General features: G+C 40.7%; 1 protein-coding gene across 1 annotated transcript; it reads left to right on the forward strand.

Moving 5' to 3' along the window:
• Window positions 1-6,580: 6,580 nt before the first annotated feature.
• On the forward strand, window positions 6,581-24,947 carry LOC130439451 (angiotensin-converting enzyme-like). Its single transcript, XM_056772069.1, is given in 23 exon segments — window positions 6,581-6,870; window positions 9,048-9,215; window positions 9,293-9,380; window positions 11,719-11,862; window positions 11,956-12,147; window positions 12,500-12,597; window positions 12,667-12,839; window positions 14,463-14,686; window positions 14,762-14,906; window positions 15,018-15,116; window positions 15,538-15,660; window positions 15,903-16,102; window positions 19,448-19,755; window positions 20,029-20,446; window positions 21,891-22,102; window positions 22,946-23,070; window positions 23,072-23,110; window positions 23,319-23,490; window positions 23,492-23,543; window positions 23,686-23,830; window positions 23,914-24,047; window positions 24,090-24,248; window positions 24,793-24,947. Coding segments are annotated over 23 exon segments (3,813 nt in total). The 5' UTR covers window positions 6,581-6,630.
• Window positions 24,948-25,459: the final 512 nt, after the last annotated feature.

Consider the following 25,459-nt stretch of genomic DNA (forward strand, 5'->3'; position numbering starts at 1 on the left):
CAAAACCACAAAGATAACTTTCTGTATTGAACTATTCATGAACTATTGCAACTAATGAATAAAATAAATGAATATGGACACACAGTATGGCCTATTTTTCTAATACAAATAATGCACTGTAGTCTAGCAAGGCCTATACCCTCGCTATTTCCCAGATGATTACACTTCTACCCAAAACAATCTATGAAAAATGAAGACATGTTCCAATTCTTTTCACCACTCATTATGTGTAAGTCTGCCTTTGTCTAGCTTCATAATTAACCATAGACGGTGTATAATTTCCAAAATATGTGAATGAAGAGCATCAACCCCTGCTGAACCCTTCCAAGACAGAACTACTTGTATTTCCGCCACACCTCACGGTGCAACACGATCTCACTATACAACTTGGCAATACCACTTTCACTCGTTCCAAAACAGCCAGGAACCTTGGAGTTATGTCTGATGACCAGCTGTCCTTCAATGACCACATTGCAAAGATAAAACGGTTATGCAGAAATGCCTTGTTCAACATTATAAAGGTTTGACCCTATCTCACTGAGCATGCAGCACAACATTCCTTGTCCAGGCCCTTGTGATCTCAAGGATGGACTACTGCAATCCTCTTTTTGCTGGTCTTCCTGCAAAGGCTATCAAACCACTCCAGCTGGTTCAGAACGCAGTGGCATGCCTCATCTTTCAACAGCCCAAACAGGCTCATGTGACTCCCCGTTTCATCTCTCTCCACTTTATACCGGTTGAAGCCCATATCAGATTCAAGTCACTAATGCTTCCCTACAGGACTATCACTGGATCTGCACCGTCACACTATAACACCCTCCTACATCCCATCAAGAATCAGTTGCAGAACCACGATCATAACGTAAAAACAACAGTTTTAGATGTAAAGTTTGCGCACACACCGAAGAGTTGCGGGACCTCTGTCTACTCCGGAGGATTACACAATCACCGACCCCACTAGTGCATCACGCCCACTAGTGCATCTCGCCCACTGAGATGCCACAAGCGGCGTGAGAATAAACAGAAGAGGGGTAAGGGCAGAGGTATCCAGGCTAGGCTAGCAGCTAACCCACACAAGCCAGCTATGCCCACCATCGTACTGGCTAATGTACACTCTTTGGACAATAAACTGGACTACATCCGATTACTATGCTCAAATCAAAGGACTATAGACTTTTTTTGTTCCCGGAAACATGGCTCAGCCACAGTATACCGGACTACGCCATTCAGGGAGGTATGACCCGTGGTGGCAGACTTTGTGTTTACATCAATGATGCCTTGTGCCGCGGTGCTTTTGTGTTCTGCAAACGCTGCTCACCCCTGGCGGAGTTTATAATTATAAGGTGCTGGCCATTCTATCGACCGAGGGATTATACAGCCATACTTCTCGTTGCAGTATACATCCCTCCCAGCACCAACAACAATAACAATAACTGGAGTGAGGCACAGAATGAACTGTGCCAGCACATCATTGAGCATCAGACAGTCCACCCAGATGCTATTCTCATCTCGGGTGGAGATGTCAACCACGTTGATCTAAAGAGTGTGTTCGCCAAAATACACCAACACACAGACTTTCCAACATTGGGAAACAACACTCTGGTATTTGTTTACACCACCCAGAGAGAATTTAACAAGACCCTACCCCTCCCCCATCTTGGCACCTCAGACCACATCACTGTCATGCTACAGACCGCTCGTTTAAGTTACCAAACCAGTTCTTTAACAGATGGAAGTCCATCAACAAGTGCATTGATTATGTAACGGTCACAAAAACCATCATTGTGCAGGCCAACCAGAAGCCGTGGATGACAGGGGAGGTCTATAGTCTCCTCAAGGCTTGGAACGCTGCCTTCAGAGCTGGAGATGAGGAGAGCCTGAAGAGAGCTAGGGCCAATCTAGCCCACAGCATCAGAGAGGCTAAGAGACAGTTCTCCAGGAGAATAGCCCATTGCTTCAGTGACAGCATAGGCACTCGGAGGCTGTGGAAGGGGATTCAGATCATCACAAACACCACAAGCCTGTGAAGACCCCATCCCTTTGTTAAATTAGTTAAATGCCTTCTTCGCCTGCTTTGAGGCACAAAACTGCACCACTGTACAGAAGACCTTACCTCCTCCTGCCAACCAGGTGATGACACTGTCCCGAGATAGTGTGAGGAGATCCCTCAGAGGGCTCAATGCATGCAAAGCTACGGGTCCTGACAACATTTCGGGGTGCGTTCTGAGTGACTGAGTTGTAGAACTCACTGATGTCTTCACAGACATTAGTAACCATTCGCAGAGTCAGGCTGTTGTACCCACATGCTTCAAAGCTACCACCATCATTCCAGTTCCAATTTGCATATCGGTCCAGGTGCTCGACCGATGATGCCATAGCCATTGCCCTCCATGCTGCACTCACTCACTCATCTGGACAAAAGAAACTTGTACGTAAGAATGCTGTTCATAGACTTCATTTCAGCATTTAGCAATCATCCCCCAACAGCTCACTCACAAATTGGTCCAGCTGGGACTTAACACTTCGCTGTGCAACTGGCTGTTGGATTTCTTCATGGGGAGACCTCAAGCAATACAGGTCGGCAGAAACACATCCAGTACCATTGCACTGAACACGGGCCCCTTAAGGATGTGTGCTTAGCCCCCTTCTCTATAACCTGTTGACCCATGACTGCACACCAACACACGACACCAACCTCTTCATCAAGCTTGCGGACCACACAACTGTGGTGGGTCTCATTTGCAACAGAGATGAGACAAACTACAGGAGCGAGGTGAGCCACATGGCCAGGTGACAACAATCTCTCTCTAAATGTAGAGAAGACGAGGATTTTTGTTGATTTCAGGAGAGTACACACTCAGCATGCTCCTCTGACCACCAAGGGTGTGACTGTGGAGAGAGTGAGCTGCACCAAGTTCCTGGGGGTGCACATCACTGAGGAACTCTCCCGGACTAACAACACTGCGGAACTGGCCACAACAGCACAGCACCATCTCTATTTCCTCTGCAAACGGAGAAGAGCCAGAGCCCCAGCCCCATCATGTGTACCTTCTACAGAGGCACCATCGAGAGCCTTCTGATTGGCTGCATCACTGTGTGGTATGGGGCCCGTAGCTTGTCCTGCTGCAAGACTCTCCAACGCATAAGAGCAGCTGAGAAGATAATTGATGTCTATCTCCCCCCTCCAGGACATTTATGGAACCCGTCTCACCTGCAAAGCCCTCTGCATTGCAGGGGATTCCACCCACCCGACACACAGCTTCTTCAGGCTGCTGCCATCAGGGAGGAGACAGCGGGGTCTCCAGGCCAGGACCAGCAGAATAAAGGAGCGCTTTATCCACCAGCCAGCTAAACTCCCTCCCGAACCTGATACTCTCCCCTTTCTTGCCCCATGCACAACTAAATTGTGACCTCATTCGGAAATCCTTCTACCACGCAACATACATTGACGCGCTCTAGTCACTTCATGCAGCCTTGGACTGCTCACTACCTCATTCAGCAATGGTCTGACAGGTCTCTGCTTGTGTATGCACGTTTTGAGATAAGGCGAAGGTCCGTGAACGCATTAACCTTTCGATAACTGATAAGAAATAATGACAAATAAAGTTAGATTGTGTTTTTTCGTTTGATATATCGATGTAAAAATAGATTAATATGCGATTTTTTTCATTAATTTAATAAAGTATTTTCCTTTCTAGCCTAAATATATTCATATGATTCTTTAAATATCAAATTCCAAGGTTAGCGGGTGCTTTGGTCTACAAATCCCTTAATGAAGTTTTGGCTAGCCTACTTCGAAGATAATTCACGACAATTAAAGTAAAAAAAAAACCTACAATAGGCCTAATCAATATATTTACAAACTAGTTTCCCTAGTTGCAAGATGATGAAAGATACCTTTTTTGTTTGACAAACATGCTTCTAATGAAAACAAACCGCATGATTTAATCGTTTTTTATTTATGCGATGTTCGCTTGGGGAGTGGAAGACACGCCCACTTCGTCACAGTTCGAGGTTGCCTGGCTTTGTGTGGCAGGCTCCAGGCCGGTTTGTGGTGACTTAAGACCGCTGGTTCTTGCGGCGCTCTGACAGATCTGAAAGAGGAAAAAATAAACGAAATAAACAAAACTGAACGTGCTTTATTTATGCAGCCTGAAATGCAAGTTTGGCAGCATAAGATCCTCGTATATTAACATGCATCCGTCTCCTCCGCCACAGAACATTTTCTCTTCACCTAAAGGAAGAAATTTGTATAAAAATACATTGAATCGACCGCAAAAATGAGCAGTAATTTACATATACATTCGTTTTACATTAACACATGTAGCCCAACTCAAAGTTCTTTAAAACTGAAGTCGGTTTAATTTTGTTTAAATGGTTTAGAATTTATTTCTAAAGTAATTTAATGCAACAACAATACTTTCAGTGAAAAAAGGTAGAACAGTAAAACGTAATTGTTTTCGAAAGTAAATCAATAATAAATTATTTGCGTGCATTTGTACAAAACACAAATATCCAATAAAATTTCACACCTCAGCCTGAGTTCGGTTCGCTGTTGCGCGCAGTAATGATCTCTTTCCAAACGGGATTCATCTTATTTTATTTCGCTTTTCATGGTCAAAGTTTACATATCTTAATCGTAGACGTTCCCTTTCTCGGGTTTCTCCACGTCTTATAATGTAGTCGCGACTGGCGAGGCGTCTCTTCACCGAATTAAAAGTGGCGTGATGATCGATTTCAGCCGCTGCATTTATCAAGGTACGATCATTCGAGATTGGCACCACACGAATGTTTGATGAATCACACGTGGACCCTGTCCTGAGATGATTTCTGCGCACTGATCTGCGCTCATTTAGATTGATAAAAGCCCAGTAGTGGAGGGATGGAAAACTAACCGGTCTAATAATGCTGCTGTAAGTCCTTTTTAAGTTTACTTTTCAATAGTATTCAATCATTTCGGTACTTTAAGATCTACTCTTAGAAGGTAACGCTCCCTCTTGCTCTCTCTCTCCCGAACAAGAACAGTGATTATAGAAGAGCCAGAGATTGATAGTGATATCACACAAGGCTTCAGTCTGGGCCGTGTGCTTCCTTTACATTTATTCATTTCACACTTTTATTAAAAGTGAGAGAATATCTAACATCTTGTCAAGCATGGACTATTTTGGAGACATGAAGGGAAGGAAAGAGGAGAGTTGAGGATGAGGTGGAGTTAGTGATGGCTCTGGCATGTGTGGTGCTGTGTATGGCATTCACTTTATCAGGGCATAAAACGTTATCTGCCATCCAAGAGAAGGTTGAAAAGATATTTGAACTGTTGTTTTGAAATGAAGTGATTAACACTCGGGTAAATGTACTATTTCTGTAGATAAAGTCATGGAACATGATGCTCCTGTAGCCACATGAAGGTCGAGCTTGTGATTTAGAGAATATGAACTGATCAAATGCATCGCCTCTATTGACTGTGTTTGCACGTGCCTGCATGTAAATGTAAAATGAGAAACAAGAAATATGACGATTGTTGAGAGTACGGTATGAAGGAAGAGCTAGAAAATTTAAGGAAGAATTGGAGACACATCATTGAGATCTCATCTGTGACTTTTGTTGCTAGAACAACTTGCCAGTAATGAGTATGGAAAGTGGGAGAGGCAGAGCGCATTAGTGCTGTTTCAATCAAAGTGTTGTTAGGTTTTTATTTCATTAATTCTGAAGAACGACTCTTGAGTCAGCTTTCCTGTAGCTCAGTGGTAAGGTTGTGGGTTCGATCCCAGGGGATTGCAAATACCTATGTAAAATGTATAGGATAAAGCAATGTAAGTCACTTTGGATAAAAGCGTCTGCCAAATGCGTAAATGTAAATGTGAATGAGTCAATGATTTGAAACCAAACCTAAGTTAGACTTGGCTGAAACGAAGCCGAGTTGGATTCCAATGCAACTGAATGCAATCTTCCAGCCTATCTTAAATATTCGTCTTCTCTGGCACATGCCACTATTATTAATTACCATGGGAATTATTAAGAAGGGGTCTATTCTCTTACAGCCCAATTTAGTCACAAAAACGTGGAACACCTATTTTTTGCATCCTGATTTGATTTTCAACATATGATTATAATCATGTGAGCTACAGACCCTCTCCCATCCTCCAAATATGAAAGCAACGAAAACTACATCGCATAGAATAATTCAAATACATAATGGTAGAATACGTTTATACATATAAGGGATTATTTTGGCTATACAGTGTACACATGGTGCAAACATAGTTCAAATATACAATCAGATGAGAAATTAAAAAAAAACATTGCACTATATACAAAAAGTGAAACAATATAGACAAAAACAACCTATCTTTTTTAAGAGTGTACAGATTTACAGGTTTAACCTATTGTTCATTACAATGTACAGTTTCCAGATGTTATGTGCAAGAGTGCAATGTGATTGAAAGTCTGTAGTAAGAGCTTTTAATTGTTCAGAATGAGTATAGCCTATAGGAAAAAAACTGTGATCTTCTGTTGGTGAATAATGGAGGGAGGAAAGAGCGAGAGACAGAGAGAGAGAGAGCTAAGAGAGAGGGGGAACCGCTGGACAGGAGCATCCAGCACTGATCAGGGTGTCATTCATTTCTTCTGATGTTCCTCAGACCTCAGCTGTGCTCCGTCATGCAGCGGGCAGCGGTCCTGCTGACTCTCATCAGCGCCAGCGCAGCTCTCAGACCCGAGTGGATTCCAGGAGATTACTCTCAGACAGTTGTCGAGGCTCAGAGGTTTGTAGAAGATTACAACTCAACGGCAGAGGAAGTCTTCTACTTCAGCTCAGAAGCCAGCTGGAACTACAACACTAACCTGACTGAGCACAATTCCCAGCTGCAGGTACTTGTGCTTTTTTTATTTTCCGATCTCTGCTTTAAGGACACAAACTCCAGGCACAGTGTTTGGTGATGCAGCAGTGAGTTGTGCTCGCACAAAACTTGTGTAGTATAATTCATGCAATTCGCTGCGGTTGTTTGTGATGAATGTGAGCTGTGACACATTAGCTACTCTTTGGAATCCTCTAACAGCCTGCAGAAAGCACTCGCATTAAGTACTATTATGATTCTAAGGTATAAAGGGAAAGAGCATGAATTACGGGATTGGTCTTTGCAGAATGTTATTACAGTAAGCAGAGTTATGTTAACGAACATGATTAATCATTACACGGGTCATTTTTTTTTTTCTTGTTCCACGGAGGAAAATTTCAAGAGACAAAACATCTACACGTGTTTGAGGATAAGTGTGGTTCTCTTGCGTGTTTTTAAAAGGATATTTTTTTATTGAAACATGTTCTTTAAAACCTGTAGCTGACTCTTTCTTCTGTGAAACACAAAAGATATTTTGAAAAAATGTCCAAAATGTGGTTTTGTGTTCACACAATTGAAGTCAACAGGGTTCAGTGTTTGGTTACTAACATTCTCTCCAGACTTCAAAATATCATCTTTTGTGTTCTGGAGAGAAATAAAGTCATACAGGTTTGAAATAACTTGAGGCTGAATAAATGAAAGAATTTTCCAAATACATGCAAGTTACTGGTGAAAAAAAAAAAAAAATCTAACTCAAGAATTTGTACCTAATATACCTTCTGGCTATTCACCCTAAACCTGTCACTGATGCGAAAGATCACACTCGGACACGCAAATTCTTGTGCAGTTTAAGAAATAAGTTATGAATTGTCATGAGATTGTGTTGAAATGGCTCATACCATCCCAGCGTGGTGAATCCATGTTCACTTCGATAAGTTCTGCACATTAGAGTCCCAGCTGTCTCAACATTCTCTCAGTTTTTAGGGTCCTGGCACCACTTTACACAGTTGTTCTCAACTCTGGCCTACGAGATCCATTTTCCTGCAGTTTAGTCTAAACTCTGATATAAAACACCTGAACAGCCTAATCAGCATCTTTAGTAATAGATGTGTTCAATTTAAAGGGATAGTTCACCCAAAAACTCAAATGTGCCATTTATTTACTCTCCATCAGACAATCAGAGATGTTGGTGGTTTTTTTTTTCATGAGAACCATAAAGATTGTTTGGTAAATCCGCAGCCCTCTCTAGTTCATATAATGGGAGTCTATGGGTCCACCTGTCTAAGAGTTCCTTAAGCACATAATTCCAAAAGAGTGCCTCCTGGCGACATGTTGATGTCTTGTGACACGAATTGTTCGAAATTTTCATAAAACTGAACGTCATTTTTAATCATTAGTCATACTCTACAGCCTCTGCACGCTACCTGATCGAAATCTTCTCGTAGTATTTGGTGGTGGATGGCATGTCTGGTGCATTTAGCGCCACCTGCAGAAATGGAGTATTGAGCGACAGTCACTTTTTTGGAATTATGTGCTTTAGGAACTCTTAGACAGGTGGACCCATAGACTCACATTATATGAAACCGAGAGGGCTGCGAATTCACCAAACGATCTTCTGTATGGTTCTACTCAAAAAAGTCACCTACATCTCGAACGGCCTGAGGTCATGGAAGACCATGATCATGATGTCTTGTGTAGAAGATGTGTACCTGTTCTTATGCTTGATGGTTTGCAAGGATGAGTTTACAATATTTTGACGCGTGCAGATGTGAAAAAAAATTCTAAACAATCTAAAGTTAGAGTAATTGAGATGTTGAAATGATGATACTGACAGCATGACAAGACAAATTAATATGTTTATGAACGTTTACTAAACATACGTTCATGGTACGAATCTCTGACCTTCGAGCAAGACCTCGAGAACCTGTTTATACAGCTTCAACCTCTTTACCAGAACCTGCACGCCTTCGTCTGCAGCAAGTACATATAGTTACATATAGTACTCTTATGTAATTTTTTTCTCGTTTTACATGTGAATATTCTCTTAATCAACATCCCTATGTATCATCTTTTGTAAATCTTTATCAAATACACAAACAGGACAGTTCAATAAAATCAAGGAGTTTGTTTCATGTAAGCTCGGCACATCAGATTTAAATCTTGAGGTTCAGACCGCAGTACGTGAAAGATGTTCTTCTCTGCTCTTTCTAGGTGATCGCATTTTTGGAAGAGCAGGAATTCACAGAAGCATGGGGTCAGAAAGCAAAGGACACATTCTCTGATTCTTTCATTGAGATGCTAAATCCTAAAGTGCAAAAAATCCTCAGCAAGATAAAAGTTTTGGGACCAGCCAACCTCCCAACCGCAGAGAGAGAGAAAGTGAGTTCTTAAACCCTATTGAGTCAGCGGAGGAAGAGCTCCAGATGACAAATGTGTTGTAATCTTTGTTTTCTCAGTACAACACCCTTCTGAGCCAGATGGATAGCATCTACTCGACAGCGAAGGTGTGCCACAGCACGGAGGAATGCTGGTCTTTGGAGCCTGGTGAGAAACACTCCCAACACTGTGTTGATATGTGTTTGAAAGGATCAAAATAACAGCAGAAATGAATTCGTTTTACACATATCCTGAAGGATATGCCAGCTCTCTGTGTTCAGGGTTTAGATAAACTGATGTGAAGACACGCGTCTTAATTTCTCTGTTTTGGACAAATACAAAATTACTTTCAACTCAAGCAATAAATCAGGTTTTGATATCCGGTACAGAATTTTAATAATTATTTAAGTATCAGAAATTGACTTTTCATTAAAAGGTCATCAACTTATCAAAATAACAGAATAATGCCATACAGACCGTTTATGTCATTAACATCAACAAAAGTCCACTTTTCACTGAAGAAGCCGTATGGTGTTACTACACAATAATGCTGTTGTTTCAAGTTTGAGCAACTGTTTTATTTTTTTTGCAATGGAAAAAATAGAAAAATGATCATTTTTATAATGAATGTAAATATTCTTATCATGATCAGAAGGGCACATTCATACCTTGACCTAAAAGGGGCCGGGGCAGGGGCCTGAGCCCCCGGAATCCCCCCTGTCCACGCAGCTGTTTTTCAGTATATAAATGTGAGTATTGTAGTACATATGTTTCAGTCTATGTGAAATCGAAAAATACTCCCTTCAATTTGCAGCAGGAAATTATTTCAGCGTACTATTTTACATATTTGGCCAGTGGTGATTTGCTGGTACTAAAAATAAAAAAATTGACATTAATTGAACTCATCAAAATAAATTTGACAAGACATTTTAAAATTTAAAGACGCAATGACTTGTAAGGCCAATTTGCAATTAAAGTAAAGAGGTTCTGCTTTAAACAGAAGCAGAAATGTACTGAGACAATAAAAGTCAGTGGGATTTTTTTCAACCTTATACAAACCAATTATAGTAGACACTGCTAAAAGATCTATAAAACAAACCGAGAAGGAGAGATGTAAAAGTACATCTTAAGTAGCATTTAATGTAAACCGTACATTACCACACTCCCTCACTTTTAATTACATTCACAGTTAGGTGTGTCATGTGTTGGGAACATTGATTATGGAGCATTCTTAATTTATTTTTCAGCTGAACATTACAAAAACAGTCACAAACAAAATCTGTGCACTGCTTGTTTACATAAAACCATGCAAGGAAGAAACAAACGTTTGCTTTATCATTTCACCCGTTTACCCCTGAATTGGATGTGCTGTTTCGCACGCACAGACGTATAGCACAAAATCGAGGCTAAATATACCTAAAAACTAGTGGTGGGCATAGATATATTTTTTTAATCTAGATTAATCTTGGAATTAATCTAGATTTAAATGGCTCATTTGAATTCTGCCGAAGGCATTCAGAATATGTGTGCTACCCAAATAATGACTAAAAGTAAGTCTTTGAGAACGGGTTTCTCAAGCCAGGTGGCGCATTAGACCAGGGGCTCATCTCCTGTTTCCAAAATGCATCACGAACTGCTTGAGAAAGCTGTTCTACTATGATAATTGGTGATGAAAATAAATGTTCAATAAGATGAACTTGTGTTTACTTTCGCATTAGCTAAGGGATGCTTTGTGTTTAGGTGGTACTTAAGACTGTAAGAGCTCCTACAGTACATTTACATTTAGTCATTTAGCAGACGCTTTTATCCAAAGCGATTTACAAAGAGTTAGAGAGCAACAAGCGATATGTCATACAGGAGCCATAATACATTGGGTGCCAATACAAATTTACTGGTTTCAACTAAAGCTAGACCACTACCTGTTGAGAGAAACTTTTTTTTTTAAACCAATTCCGCATTGCACAAGGTGCAAACAACCTTAGTCTTGTCAATGTTTCCATCGGGAAGCTTCTTAAAAATAAATTTTCCCTGAAGCAACCCGGCGGCTTCAACGCTGCATCCATGTTAGCACGTCACGTTTGATGTGGTAATTTCACAGTAACGTTATGTTGTGTTCAGACCAAACGCGAATGGCGCCTCAAGCGCGAGTGATTTACATGTTAAGTCAATGCAAAGGCGCGAAAGACCTTCTTGCAACGTGAATCGCGCGAATGAAGCCCTGGTCATGAGATGATGAGGTGGTGCGAATTGCGCAAGTTGAAAAATCTCGTTCTCGCCCGGTACAGTGCAATTCAGCTAGGTATACATCCGCTCTAAAATATCAAGGTGAAAGTCATCATAGCTTGCGTAGTATAGACCCATCTCCCAACCCAACTTTGAGAATAGATTAATGGCGACATTTTTTTTATCGCGCAATAAGAGTCTCGCGATAACGACCCACCTCTACTAAAAACTGAAAGCTGTTAGTGAGGAGTTGGTTTAAACAGTTGTTCATGTGTTGTCTCAGAGCTCACAGACATCATGGCTAACTCAAGAAGCTATAAGAGACTTCTGTATGCCTGGGAGGGTTGGCACAACGAATCTGGAGATCGTCTCCGATCTCTCTACCCTGAGTTTGTAGAGCTCAGCAACAAAGCGTCAAGGATGGATGGTCAGCACATCATTTTTTCGCATGAATAAAGTGAGGTCACACCTGTCGAATCTTTATATATTTTCCTCTCCCTCTTTTGATCTGTTTCCTCAGGCTTTCCAGACACGGGCGCGTACTGGCGTTCTTGGTACGAATCTCCGACCTTCGAGAAAGACCTCGAGAACCTGTTTATACAGCTTCAACCTCTTTACCAGAACCTGCACGCCTTCGTCCGCCGCAAACTCTATGATTTCTACGGCCCTAAGTACATCAACCTCAAGGGTCCGATCCCAGCCCACCTCCTGGGTAATGAACATTACATTCTGAAAACTCTACGTTTCTCACGCTTGCAGCAACTGGTTTTCATTACTGAAAAAATGACATTATTCATACAGACAGACATTTTGAATCGATCCGTTTACAAATGGTCTGCATTCCTTTTCATTCTGCAAACACAGCAGAACTAGAAGTCTTTGTATTAATACAGTACCCTATTAATGCAAATTTGTGTCCAAATGCACTGATGGAAAACTTTTGTAACTGATGGTCCAGATCGTGTTACTTTTAAATGTGATGTTACCGTCAGACGGTTGGTCTCTTTTAATTTCTGATGGTTATTATTCAATGGTCCTGAAGATGCTGATGTGTTTGGTTTTAGGGAACATGTGGTCACAGACTTGGAACAACATCTATAACATGATGATCCCTTTTCCTGACAAGCCCAATGTAGATGTGACTGACACCATGGTTGCTCAGGTATTTCTGGATTTCAAAAATGCCTTCCTCAAAGACGGCATAAAGTTATCAAGTGCCTTTCGCCCGTAGGGCTACAATGCTACGCACATGTTCCGGATGGCAGAGGAGTTCTTCACCTCTGTGGGTTTGATTCGTATGCCGGACGAGTTCTGGGACAAGTCCATGCTAGAGAAACCGAGCGATGGCAGAGAGGTGGTCTCTCAGGCATCTGCCTGGGACTTCTACAACCGGAAGGACTTCAGGTATCATGTCTAATGCAGTCCCACTCTAAACAGACATGTTTCTGTGTTTTTACGTTCGTCCTGGTCGGGTAGTTCAAACACACGATTTCCATTCTGTTTGGTGTCGGTAGTGTATTATCTTTACCTCAGTGTGTCATCCTTTAGGAAAAGCACTTGAAGTATACTTTTTTATAAAGTATACTGAAGTAGAGGTCAAGTAAAGTACATGGTGTACCTACAACAGTACTCAGTATACTACATACTAAGGGTGCTTTTCCACTGCAAAGTACTACACAGTACAATCCACTACAGCTCCCTTTTAGGGGATTTTCCACTGTGTACAGTACCTGATACTTTTGTAGTAGAGCTATACCGAGCCGAATTGTACCAAACCTGACCATACCACGCAGTGGAAAAGCGCCATGAAATCAATATAGTACTAGTAGTAGTGTACTTGTGAGTGTACTATTTCAACACTACTTGGTGCTTAATTAGAAAACATACGTTGAAAATGTACTTTTAAGTGTCCTTGAATTGTAAGAGTAGTAAACTTTAGTAAACTGCAACCAAATTACAATCATAACTTTAAGGTGATGGTCTACTGAGAGTTTACCTCAAAGTATACTTTCAATCAAAAAATGTGCAACAAACTGTAAACTAAGGACTTATTATAAGTGATGAGCGGTGGGGATTTTAAACGGGAATACTGAGGGGTAGCGGCCTTTATGTTTCCCATGTGTCACTTAAGATCCCGCCTTCCCATCACATTGCGCACACACCAGTTTGAAGAGGCTTGAGGCAAAAGTTTGATCAAAATGATATAAAAAGACCCTCAAGTTCATATTTATTTTAAAGTGGCACTGCAACGGTGTTCATGCATTCTGACTTTACGATGTTAAACGTGCTGTCCTTGCGTAACAAGGTCAACTTATCAAAAAACGAGTTGGGCGTATTACGTAGTATTGCTGTGCTCGATACACTCCCCCAGCGATTGTACAGGTTTCGGAAAGATTTTTTAGAACTTGTAAAACTGTTTCGTAACTTTTTCTTGGCCCATTATTGGACAATTCTCCTGGAAAAGCATGCGGCACTTTCACGTGGCACCAAGGAGAGCAGGTGAAGGAGCATGTGCAGATATCACTTTTAATTGTGTGCGAGAGAGAGCGAGCATTGTTCACGAAGTTCAGGTGTTTGTTTGTTGACTGCATTTGGGTGATGAATGTTACATAAACTGTGGATATAACGTGAAAGAGACTGTCTCATTGATTTCCTATTTTTTCATAAAATATTGCAACGTTAATTGTAAATAGTTTTTTTTTATTTTGCTGTGACTATAAGAATGCGCAACAATCCTGATGAATTGTATATGTATAATCCTATATGTTGAAAATGTTAAGAAACATAACCAGTTGATCTTCAGTATTATTAGTCAATATATGAATTAATAACATTCAGAAAGTTAAGAAATGTTATTATAATCTTTGAAATAAATTTAATATAATTTGCAGATATCACTCAGAACACAGATATTTGGTATCTGTGCATCTCTAGTCAGATCTCATTGCAACGTGAGCCTTCGCTGTTGTCAGGCTGCTCGAGAGAGATCTATTTATTTGAAGTTAAATGCGTGTTTGTCATTGGCAGAATCAAACAGTGCACCACCGTGACCATGGAGCAGCTGTCTACAGTCCATCATGAGATGGGTCATGTAGAATATTTTCTCCAGTATAAAGACCAGCCGGTTAGCTTCAGGGATGGAGCTAATCCTGGCTTCCATGAGGCCATAGGAGATGTTCTGTCTCTGTCCGTATCCACACCGAAACATCTCCACACTATTGGCCTTATGGACCAAGTGACTGATGATGCTGGTAGGTTGAAGAGCGATTCTGTAAATCATACCAAACTGATAAATATTGATGACTAATGCAACTGATATATTTTAGAAAGTGACATCAACTACCTGTTGAAGATGGCTTTGGAGAAGATTGCCTTCCTGCCGTTCGGATACCTCATTGATCAGTGGCGCTGGGGTGTATTTAGTGGACGCACACCACCTGAGCGGTATAATTCAGAATGGTGGTATCTCAGGTAAACCGTCAGCAATTACTTTAGGGGATGAATGTCGAAAAATGAAAGACCATTTCTTTAGGTGATTGATAGTGGTCTTTTTTTTTTCTTTTCTAAATGTTTTCATAAAAGGACAAAGTACCAAGGAATCTGTCCTCCAGTCAGACGTACCGAAGACAATTTCGATGCTGGAGCGAAATACCACATACCTGGAAATGTTCCATACATCAGGTGATATAATCATGACCTGTTATATACGGCGTGACATTCATGCATTAGACGGATGCACACAGTGACTAAGTTAGTCTCAGGTGTTTCTCCTAAAATAGCTTGAGACATAGAACCACAAATGAGAATGTACTCTCGCGTTCCACCAGTTACAGAGGTGAATGTCGATTGTAGGGGTCAAATAATCTGGATTTGGGTAAATTTGATGAGACATGTTTGAGTTAATATTGAGATCCTGAATAATATTGACTTTTGATTGCATACTTAACAAATCTGAGCTCAGTTTGACACATTGACGACTTCTTTTGAAACTCTAGTGACCTTTGTGAAATTTCAGATCAAGCTTAATTTTCAATGTGACATCATAGATCTCATCTGTGATGGATGAACAAAGATAATTTGACCTCATGTCTTTCTCTTGCAGATACTTTGTGAGTTTCATCCTTCAGTTTCAGTTCCATGAGAAATTGTGTCTGGAAGCCGGACACACGGGACCACTGCACAAGTGTGATATCTACAGGTCAACAAAGGCCGGAGCTGTTTTGGAGTAAGTGTCGGACATAAACACTGAGTCTGAATAGTACTGCATCATTAAAATGTTCTAATCTTCTGCACAAACTTTTTTTGAGAAGTTAGTTTTCCAACAAAACTTTCATTGCATGAACACAAAACCACTGATACATTTCTCTTTTGTTTTCCACTAAAGAATAGTCATGTATAGGATTAGATAGACATATGGGTGAATAAATGTTGCAGTTTTTAAGTTTTTTTTTTCTCGCTCTCTGAAAGGAAAGTCTTGAAGGCTGGATCTTCAAAGCCTTGGACGGAGGTGCTACAAGAAGCTGTCGGCACAAACAGAATGGACGCCAGCTCTCTCATTAACTATTTTGAGCCAGTTACTACCTGGCTGCGAGAACAGAATGAGAAGACTGGAGAGATGTTGGGTTGGCCTGATTTTGATTGGGTGCCGCCCATAGCTGAAGACATCTGTACACGGAGTTAACAATTTGCAAGTTGGATTTTTTAGTTTCAAATTGTAAGCAAAGTGGACAAATTTGAGCACAATGAGTTGACTAATAAAAACGTTTTAACTGCATGTTTGTTGCTGCTTTGTCCAGTGAATGTAAGTGCCTAAGATGAGAACGTACTATTTCGATTTCATGGTTTGACCGTAAAACTTCCTGTTATTGCGCATGCGTGGTCTCTCTTCGGTATTTTGCGCGGGTTTTCCTCTTCTAGCCACGACATCAAAGGGACTGGATTTCGCCTGGTAAAGGAAAGCTTTCTTTAGATTAATTTTTATTGAAAAAAAAAACAGGAACATATTGCACTTTACAATCTATGTTTACAAAGTCAAAACTTATCGAGACGTGTAGTTTTCTCCAAAGTAGCCCAGACAACAAGTTGGCGATCTGCATAACTTTGTTCAGCTGACAACATTTTAAAGATGAGCTTCAAAATACCCGGTTAGACTGGTGTTTTGTTTAGTAGTAGGCCTATGCACAGAAGTAGATCATGTGTTGCAGACGTGTCCGTTCCGTTCATGAATGTTCACTTTGATTTTGTAAACGTAGTATTCTCGTTCAAAGTGGGGATGAGTTTATTCGTTGACTGAACAAATTTTCCCGTATATTATATTCGTTTTTCCGACCATGGCACAGTCAAATTGATAAGTTGTAATTTCTGTCGATATGAGAAATATCAAAGGGAAAATAAAATGAAAACTGAACCAGTTCACGACGGTTTAAATGGCGCGGTGCGAGCGTAAGAGGTCGAGTGACAAAGGAATGCAGCAGAATGATCATCCTCATCGCAACGCCTTGAGTCCACATAACATTCACCATGAACATGTAGTTGCCATTATGTTAAATAACAGCAACAATGGTATAATGGCCGAAACCGTTTAATGCTTTTGAGTGCTTTCTAGTGCTTTATACAACTTTGTCCAGCACTTCAAGGCTGCATTTTCCAAGTGATTACTAAAACATTCATTCATTTTGTTCAAAATTCAAAATCTATTGGGACGTAACAAATACGAAATAAGTTTCATCTCAACTGAATCTCAGTATTTTTCAAATGCCCATTTAATTTCTGAAGTAGGGTATTAGCTTAATACTAATAGATAGCCTTATGAAAAAGGGAGGAATTAAAACAGTAGCATAAATTACGTGATGCTTTCAGTGCTTTCCTGCACGATTTGCCCTCATATGGTCTGTCGGTACACGATCCGGGATGCCTGCACGATCCGTTCTGAGCATGCGTGTAGGTAACGTCATGTTATCCCTACATTATTTTGATATGCGATGAAACGCTTGACGGCCAGGCGGCACAAATGGCGTTATATTTTTGTAGGCTACATTGTGTTCTTCATTTAACAGTTCACTGCGGGTCTATTTTGATGTTTTTAAATGTAGCTTACGCTATGCATTACGATGTGTTTACTTGGTTGCCAATCCAAAATAATAGTTGTTACAGGAACATAGAATTTATTCCACATGAAGCAAAAATTGTGTGAGTCTTTGTCACTGCAAACCTTCAGTTTCCTCAATCTCCAGTTTACGATTCATTGCTGTATGGCATTAGGCCGACTTAAAGCGGCCTTAACACACAGGGTTTCTGCCAATCTCATATTAATCTTGTGCACCTATAGGGTAGTATTGCATACTTCATATCTTCGAAAAGTATTTAGTTTGATCACATTTATAAAAGATAGATGCAGCTTTACGGTTGTTTCCGAAAACTGACGGCGCGTGCAGGGGGAGGGGTAGCCTAAACCAAAGCACATGCACACCAGATGCGATTTCTTTAAGACTGCAAGGGAAGCTCAGCTTCCCCTATAATAGTCAAAAAATGAATGGTCAAATATATGTACTATTATATTAACATTTTATTGACTAAAAATGCGTTAAACACGTTCATCTCGAACGAAAACAATTTCGTTCAGAATCAGCTACTTAGGTCGGCTGACTCGATTTCCTTCTCATTCATTCCCGTAGCGTACAGTGCATTACTCTGTTGAAGCACAGCGTCCATTGACTTCAATGGGGCTGCTTTAAACAGTTTTTTTCAGTGTTTAGAAACAAGACGGTCATTGGATAATGCTGCGATTATGTCCCACCCGCGGACGCTCAGCGTCTCTGGGATGAATGGAGGAGTGGGCTGGCCCGGACTCCGAGCGTCTGCGTGATGATTGGAGGGTCTGTCATCTCTTTTTAATCCACTTTTATGTCCTAAAATGCTCGTTTTTTGGGGTCGACCGCTTATAAAAACATATTTCTTGTTTTTTTTTAGCTTGTTTGCTATACACATTGTCACATATCAGCTTTTAGACATTTTTTTTTTTATATAAATCATAAATGACAAGGAGGCGGCAGCTTCTCGCAATGCAAAGAGACGGTTGGTGTGGGTGTGGGCGTGGTCTTCAGATGATGACGCGTATCACTCTGTGTCTCCATTTCCAACTCAGTCCCATCGCATCCCATTTTGCATGTGTAGTCGAAAGACAAACTGCTGCAACCTTCATCGTATATTTCACACAATTTCACACCACATTCATTGTTTCAGTTTAACATAATTCACACATTTCCTCCCGTTAAGTTAAATATATATATATATATATATATTAGATCGTTTGTTCATTAATTCATATAGTCTGAACTAGCCAGCTAGCAAACTGCACACGATGGCAGACAGTGCTAATATTGTTGACCTGATTTTGGCAAAGCCATTAGAAAGTCTTCCTTACGAGGAGAAACTTAGAATTAAACAGCAGGGCAGATCAACACCTAAGATTGATTTAGTGCAAAAGATAGGGAAAAGTAACAGGTCTTTTCAGCTCTCCTGGTATGACAAAGCTAGCTGGCTGACTGGAAGTGCTGTGAAAAAGAAAATGTACTGCTGGGCATGTCTCTTGATAAAACCATCACATGAAAGTGTTCTTTGGTCAAAATTGGGGTTTGGAGATCTGTCAAACTTTGACAGGGCATATAAAAGGTATGAAAATAGCAATGAACATGTGAGTGCATGTTCAAGATTAAGTTGCATGGGCAGGATCAAGGTTGAGCATGCAATCAATGAAGGTGCAATGAAGGATGAAACTTAAACAAAACAGGGCCTTCCTAAACCGCCTGATGTGACATCCTTGCTTGGCCGGCAGGAGCTGTCATTTAGGGGACATGATGAGAGTAGTGAATCATCCAACAAGGGGAATTACAGAGAGTTCACAGAAACATTAGCTAAATATGACTCTGTCCTGTCCACACAATTCGAGTCCTCAACTGTGTTTTCTGGTATGTCACACACTATTCAAAATGACTTGATCTCTGCTCTTGCAGCCACCATTTCTGATCATATCAGAGATGAAATTCAGGATGCTCCCTTTTTTGGATGGCAGGTGGATGAAACCACTGATATATCCTCCCGTGCCCAACTCTCTGTCATTATTCGCTATGTGGATAGTGCAGGTAAAATTCAGGAGCGCTTCATTGGATTTTTTGATGTTTCTGGGGGGCGAGATGCTCAGTCCGTTTTTGATGTTTTAAATGAGAACATGCAGGGCTACAATTTTAAGGATAAGCTTGTGGCACAGACCTATGATTGGGCTCCTGTCATGGCTTCAGCTCTCAATGGTCTGCAGGCCAAAGTGAAAGCAATAGCCCCCAGTGCAATGTTTGTGCATTGCTATGCACACAGACTGAATCTGGTGCTGTCACAGGGGGCCAAATGCTTGCCTGAGTGCAGAATTTTTTTTGCATCACTCTCTGGGTTTGCCACATTTTTCTCAAAATACACAAAGGGGATGTCTTTTCTGGAGTCTGCAGGCTGCTCAAGGTTGCCCAGAAACGCTACTACTCGATGGAATTTCACATCACGGATAGTGAGCACTGTGGCAAACAATTATGATGGCCTCCTGCAGACATTTGATAACATCATTGCAGATATGACAATGGATGATGATACACTGGATTGTGCCAAAGGCTTTGTGAGGAAACTGGAGGATTTTGAGTTTGTGTTCATGTTGTACACATATGAACAAATCTTCTCTGAGACTGATGTGGTCTTTGATATTGTCCAGCAGAGAGCGATGGATGTTCTTTACTGCAAGAAAAGAATTGAGTCTCTTCTTACATTTGTCAAAGAGAAGAGGTCAGAGGGGGCTTTCCAAGCTGTTTATGCCAAAGCAGCAGATCTCACATCAGACCCAAGAGATGAGCCCATGAGAAAGCACCGTCTGACCCAATTGCAGGATCCCCAAGAGCGCTACAGAAATCTGTACATGGCCATCCTTGATAACATCTTGGAGCAGATTCGTCGACGTTTTTCAAATTTGGAAAGTATGCTTTTCTTAGAATTATTCAATCCAGGGAAATTTGATGACATGAGACAAGCATTTCCAGAGGAGGCCTTCCAAAATGTCCTGAAAAGTTATGGCCATCACTTTGATTCAGGGAGACTGAGGTCTGAACTTCAAGTCCTGTATTCAGATCAGGACTTGCAGAGTAACAGGGGAAAGCTGTGTGATTACTTGGTGTTCCTTAAAGACATGGAGTTGGACAGTGCAATGCCTCAGCTTTACAAACTGTTCTCATTAGTGGCAACAATTGGATACAACTGCAGGTGTAGAAAGGAGCTTCTCCTGTTTAAAGCGGCTCAAGTCCTACACCCGTAACACAATGGGCAAAGGCCATTTAAGCAGCCTAACTCTGCTGGCCATTGAGAGGACACTGGTCAAGTCACTGGAAAAGACGCCTAGTTGGTACGACAGGGTTACAGAACATTTTCTTGAAAAGGAACATAGGGCAGAATTTACATATAAATAAATGGACAATTTTTATGATTTAGGCCGAAAATGAGCTTCCCCTCTTTAAAAGATCAGCAGCCGCCACTGGTGCACACCCATGTCAACAAAACACAGACATCAGTTTCACTCACCGCATCTCCGGCATCTTTTAGCGCTGGCACGGCTCCATATATCAGTTTCAAGCGATCTCCAATTCCAGTGTTATATCCACCATTTATATAACATTCATCACCCAAATGCAGTGAAAAAACAAACACCTGAACTGCGGGAACGTATGCTCTCTCAAGTGTCTGCACATGCTCCTTCTCCTGCTCTCCTGTGGCCGTGCCACGTGCTTTTCCAGCAGAATTGTCCAATAAGGGACTAAGAAAAGTTGTTGCAAAACAGTTTAATATGTTCGAAAAAAACTTTCCGAAACCTGTATGATCGCTGGGAGAGGGTGTATCAAACACAGAAATACTACGTAATAAGCCCATCTCGTTTTTTGACAAGTTGACCATGTTAAACATGAGTGGACAGCACGTTTAACATTGTAAAGTCAGAATGCATGAAACACCGTTGCACGGCCGCTTTAACTTTCCGTGTTTCGATCTGAGGTCAGTAGTAGTGTCAAAGACGGTTTGTGTCGTCTTTTTATTAAATGCTGCTAATATTAGTTTACTTTAAATTGAGAAATTATCTATTCGTATGGGTCTATAAAGGCTAATATATATCTATATAATCTAAATGAGGAAAATTATCCCTTGAATGGTGTTTACAGAAGACAATAAGGAACAAAATATGCATTTCTGTCAACCAAATATTGCCTAAAGGCAGCGTAAAGGGTAAGCTTCTCTTTCCTTTTGCTGTACTCCATTTTCTTTCGCTGTGAGTGAATGAATGAAAGTCTCGTGGTACAAACGTGCGCAAGCGTGGAACAGATCATGCAGTGTCGTGAATTGTCACAAAACAGAATTGAAATTTGAGTTATCTAATAGTCATTATGCGCATTCGCGGACGGATCGTGCAGGCATCCCGGGTCCCCTTTCCAGACGAAACTGCTTTCCAGCCCACCTCTTCCAACCAGGTCTGGGTGAACCAGTTCACGTTGCTAAGTGAACCGAGTGCGATTGCGAGCACTCGCACAGGTCAATCGAAACAGGCTTTTGGTGTCAAACGTGCCTGGGGTGGTTCGATTGGGACAGTGCGGGTACGCTGTAATTAGCATGTTTTTTTCCATGTAGATAGATTTACTGCACACTGTCTGTATTCTTATTGTTAATTGTTTATTATAGAATTACATGAACAAGAGTACATTTTTCTCTTCTCTGGATGATTATGCACTGCAGATGACTTCATAATCAGGTAATTTAGATAATTGTTTCTATATCTCTTGTTAAGGGGAACCTATTATTTGTTGGGTTTCCTTTTTGTATGTTACATAGGTGTTTGTGTGTAATGTAGGAATTTGAGAATCAACCAAAACGCAGTTTGATGCATATCTTTTTTTTCCATTTTGTCTCTGACCTCCGATGTGCTTGTTCATAGAAAGGCTACAGCTCTCAAAGGTCTAGCTTTGTTTTTGAAGGAAAAGTCTGAACATTTCCTGTAGACTTGCTTGGTAAGATGATTTATCAGCACATACATTTATACTTCAAATCCAGATCCTATCAGTGGGAATTTGTAACTGTACCGGAACACATTTTTAAAGTAACCCTCCCAACCCTGTGAAATACAAACTCATAGTAACATGGTTGACATTGTAGGATCAGCACTTGACAAAACATGAGAGACAGTGATAAACTGAGATTTTACCTTCTCTGAAGAATTTGTATTATAAGGCTGATGTCTCCTGATTTTGAAGTAATGCAAAAACTAGATGTGATGGAAACAGTGTTAACCTAGACACAAACCATCTTGAATTGTTTTATAATACATTGACAAGTTTATTTAAATCAGAAAGACAATACCTCAAATTTCTATATACTGTAGCATATGTATAATTTGTGTAAAATGTTGTTTTTTCACGTTATGTGATGTTTCATGATTCAAGGGTTGGACCCCTCTGCGCATGTTCAATGAATCCGACCAGTTCTTCACCTCTCTGGGTCTTCTGCCCATGCCGCCTGAGTTCTGGGAGAAGTCAATGCTGGAGAAACCAACAGACAGCCGTGAGGTGGTGTCACGCCTGGGACTTCTACAAACGCAAAGACTTCAGGTGTGTTTGTATTATCAGACTGTCCCACACACCAGCTCACTGTGTTTCAGATCACATCATTAACCGTCTGCCACAATCTCACGTCTCCAGGCCATATCATAAACAGAGGATGTTAGCGCTGAAACAATAACCTCCTCTAGCCTTTTCCTTTTCACGTGTTATCTTGCCAACCTCACCTTGAACCTTTCCATCCTCCTGTCATTTCTAGGATTAAGCAGTGCACGGTGGTGACCATGGACGACCTCATCACCGTCCACCACGAGATGGGACACGTTCAATACTTCCTGCAGTATAAAGATCTACCCATCTCCTTCCGTGACGGCGCCAACCCTAGATTCCACGAGGCCATCAGGGATGTTCTGGCCCTGTCAGTGTCCACAACCCAAACATCTTCAGAGCATTGGCCTGCTGGATAAGGTGGAGGACAACAAAGGTACCGCCAACTCCAAATCCACTTACGCTTACAGTTTCAACTGAATTCTTCAGACACCTGGTTGTTAATAACATTGTTATTACACATGATTATGTTACGTATAAGCCCTGTGGTCAGTCACTGGTCTTCATTGCGTCTGTAGAGAGCACCATTAACTTTCTGATGAGCATCGCGCTGGATAAGATCGCTTTCCTGACGTTCGGTTACCTGATGGACCAGTGGAGGTGGAAAGTGTTTGATGGCCGGATCTCCAGCGCAGAATACAACAAAGAGTGGTGGAACCTCAGGTAACAATTCTTCTGCTGCGTTCTGAAAGAAACAAGCACCGGTTTGGTTTTTTCTCAAACTTGAACCATATTTTCTCTTTCAGAATGAACTACCAGCGAATCTGTCCACCTGTTTCTCACACTGAGGAAGACTTCGATCCCGACGCAATGTTCCACATCCCAGCTAATGTGCCTTATGTCAGGTACAGTACAAATAGCTCAGAATTATGGAATTTCAGTCTTATTTTACAAAAAAAGGGAGATGCAGATTTTGAATGAGTAAGTGAAATAATGAGAAAGAAGAACGAAGCCCCGCCCAAGATGTCTGTCCAGCCTCTGATGGAGAATTTTCAACAGCTCATTGAGTGGCTGGAGGCGGAGAATAAGAAGAACAATGAAGTCTTGGGATGGTCTGAATACGACTGGACACCCTACAAATGTAAATACGTTTGTGAATAAATGTATTGGTTTGCGTGCAATTTTTGTGTTTGATTGAAAAAGAAATGCAGTGAATCTGTTGGAAGTCATTTGACTTATTTCTTGAATCAAATATGAAAAGGGTGTATAAATGTATAAAAAGATTGAAATGGATTGATTTAAAATGTACTTTGCATTTATTTGGAATGTTTTGCTACAATTTTTCATTTCACTTTTGTTATCACTGTACAACTAAAGATCAGATTGATCAGAAATATAATTGATTTTATTATTTTCGAACTATTATGACATTTTCATTTGCGCATTTCGGAGACACTTTTATCCAAGGCGATTTTCATTGCATTGTATTATACATTTAGTTTATGACCATGTGCAATCTCCTGGGATCAAACTCATGACATCAGAATTGCAAGTGCAACACTCTGAACACTGAGCCACAGGAAAGCTATTATGACAAATGTATCCTTGAATGCAGAATTACCTGTAAATATTATTTGCATTTACACAAGTGCTAACAGACTATTTTCCCTGTGTTTGATCATTAGCAGTGACCGTAGTGGAGGATGAGATGCCAAAGCCAGTCAACTTTCTGGGTTTAAGCGCGAGTGAAGTGGATTCTCCTCGTGGTGGCCGTCGTCTTTCTCATCGCCGCCACATTTTTGAAATACAAATACAGAAATTCCAGACGCTTACAGGATGAATCAATGTCCCAGATAGAGCTCAAGTAACAAAAAGTTTTTTTTTAATACCTTGCACTCATTAGATTGCCTTTATATTAAAAATAATTGGATTTCTTTCTTTCAAAAGACAATGTATATTTCTTTCTTTATTATGCAATGAATGGTGACTGTTTAAATTTATTTGTACAATTTTGAATTGTTTGACAGATTTTGAATGTTTACAATTATTTGTATTTGTTGCATTTCCGACTAATTTTACTGCTTTGGATTTTTTTAGAATATAAACAAACGATCTGACGTTCTGGCTTTGCTTGTTTTCTTGGTTTGACTTTTCACAAAAACACTGGCCTTCTGCTTTCACAAAACAGTTTAATAACAGCACACCATAAAAAAATCTATTTTTCTCTGCTGAGGCGAAAACACTCATGGTGTAGTTTTATTACAAGAAGTCTTGTGGTTTTCCAGCCCTTCAGCTCTCTGAACCATCCCATTAACGTCATCATTGACACTTAAACTAAACTTAAAATAGGCC

The sequence above is a fragment of the Triplophysa dalaica genome, chromosome 17 (assembly GCF_015846415.1).
Source record: "Triplophysa dalaica isolate WHDGS20190420 chromosome 17, ASM1584641v1, whole genome shotgun sequence".
In the NCBI taxonomy this organism is placed as follows: domain Eukaryota; kingdom Metazoa; phylum Chordata; class Actinopteri; order Cypriniformes; family Nemacheilidae; genus Triplophysa; species Triplophysa dalaica.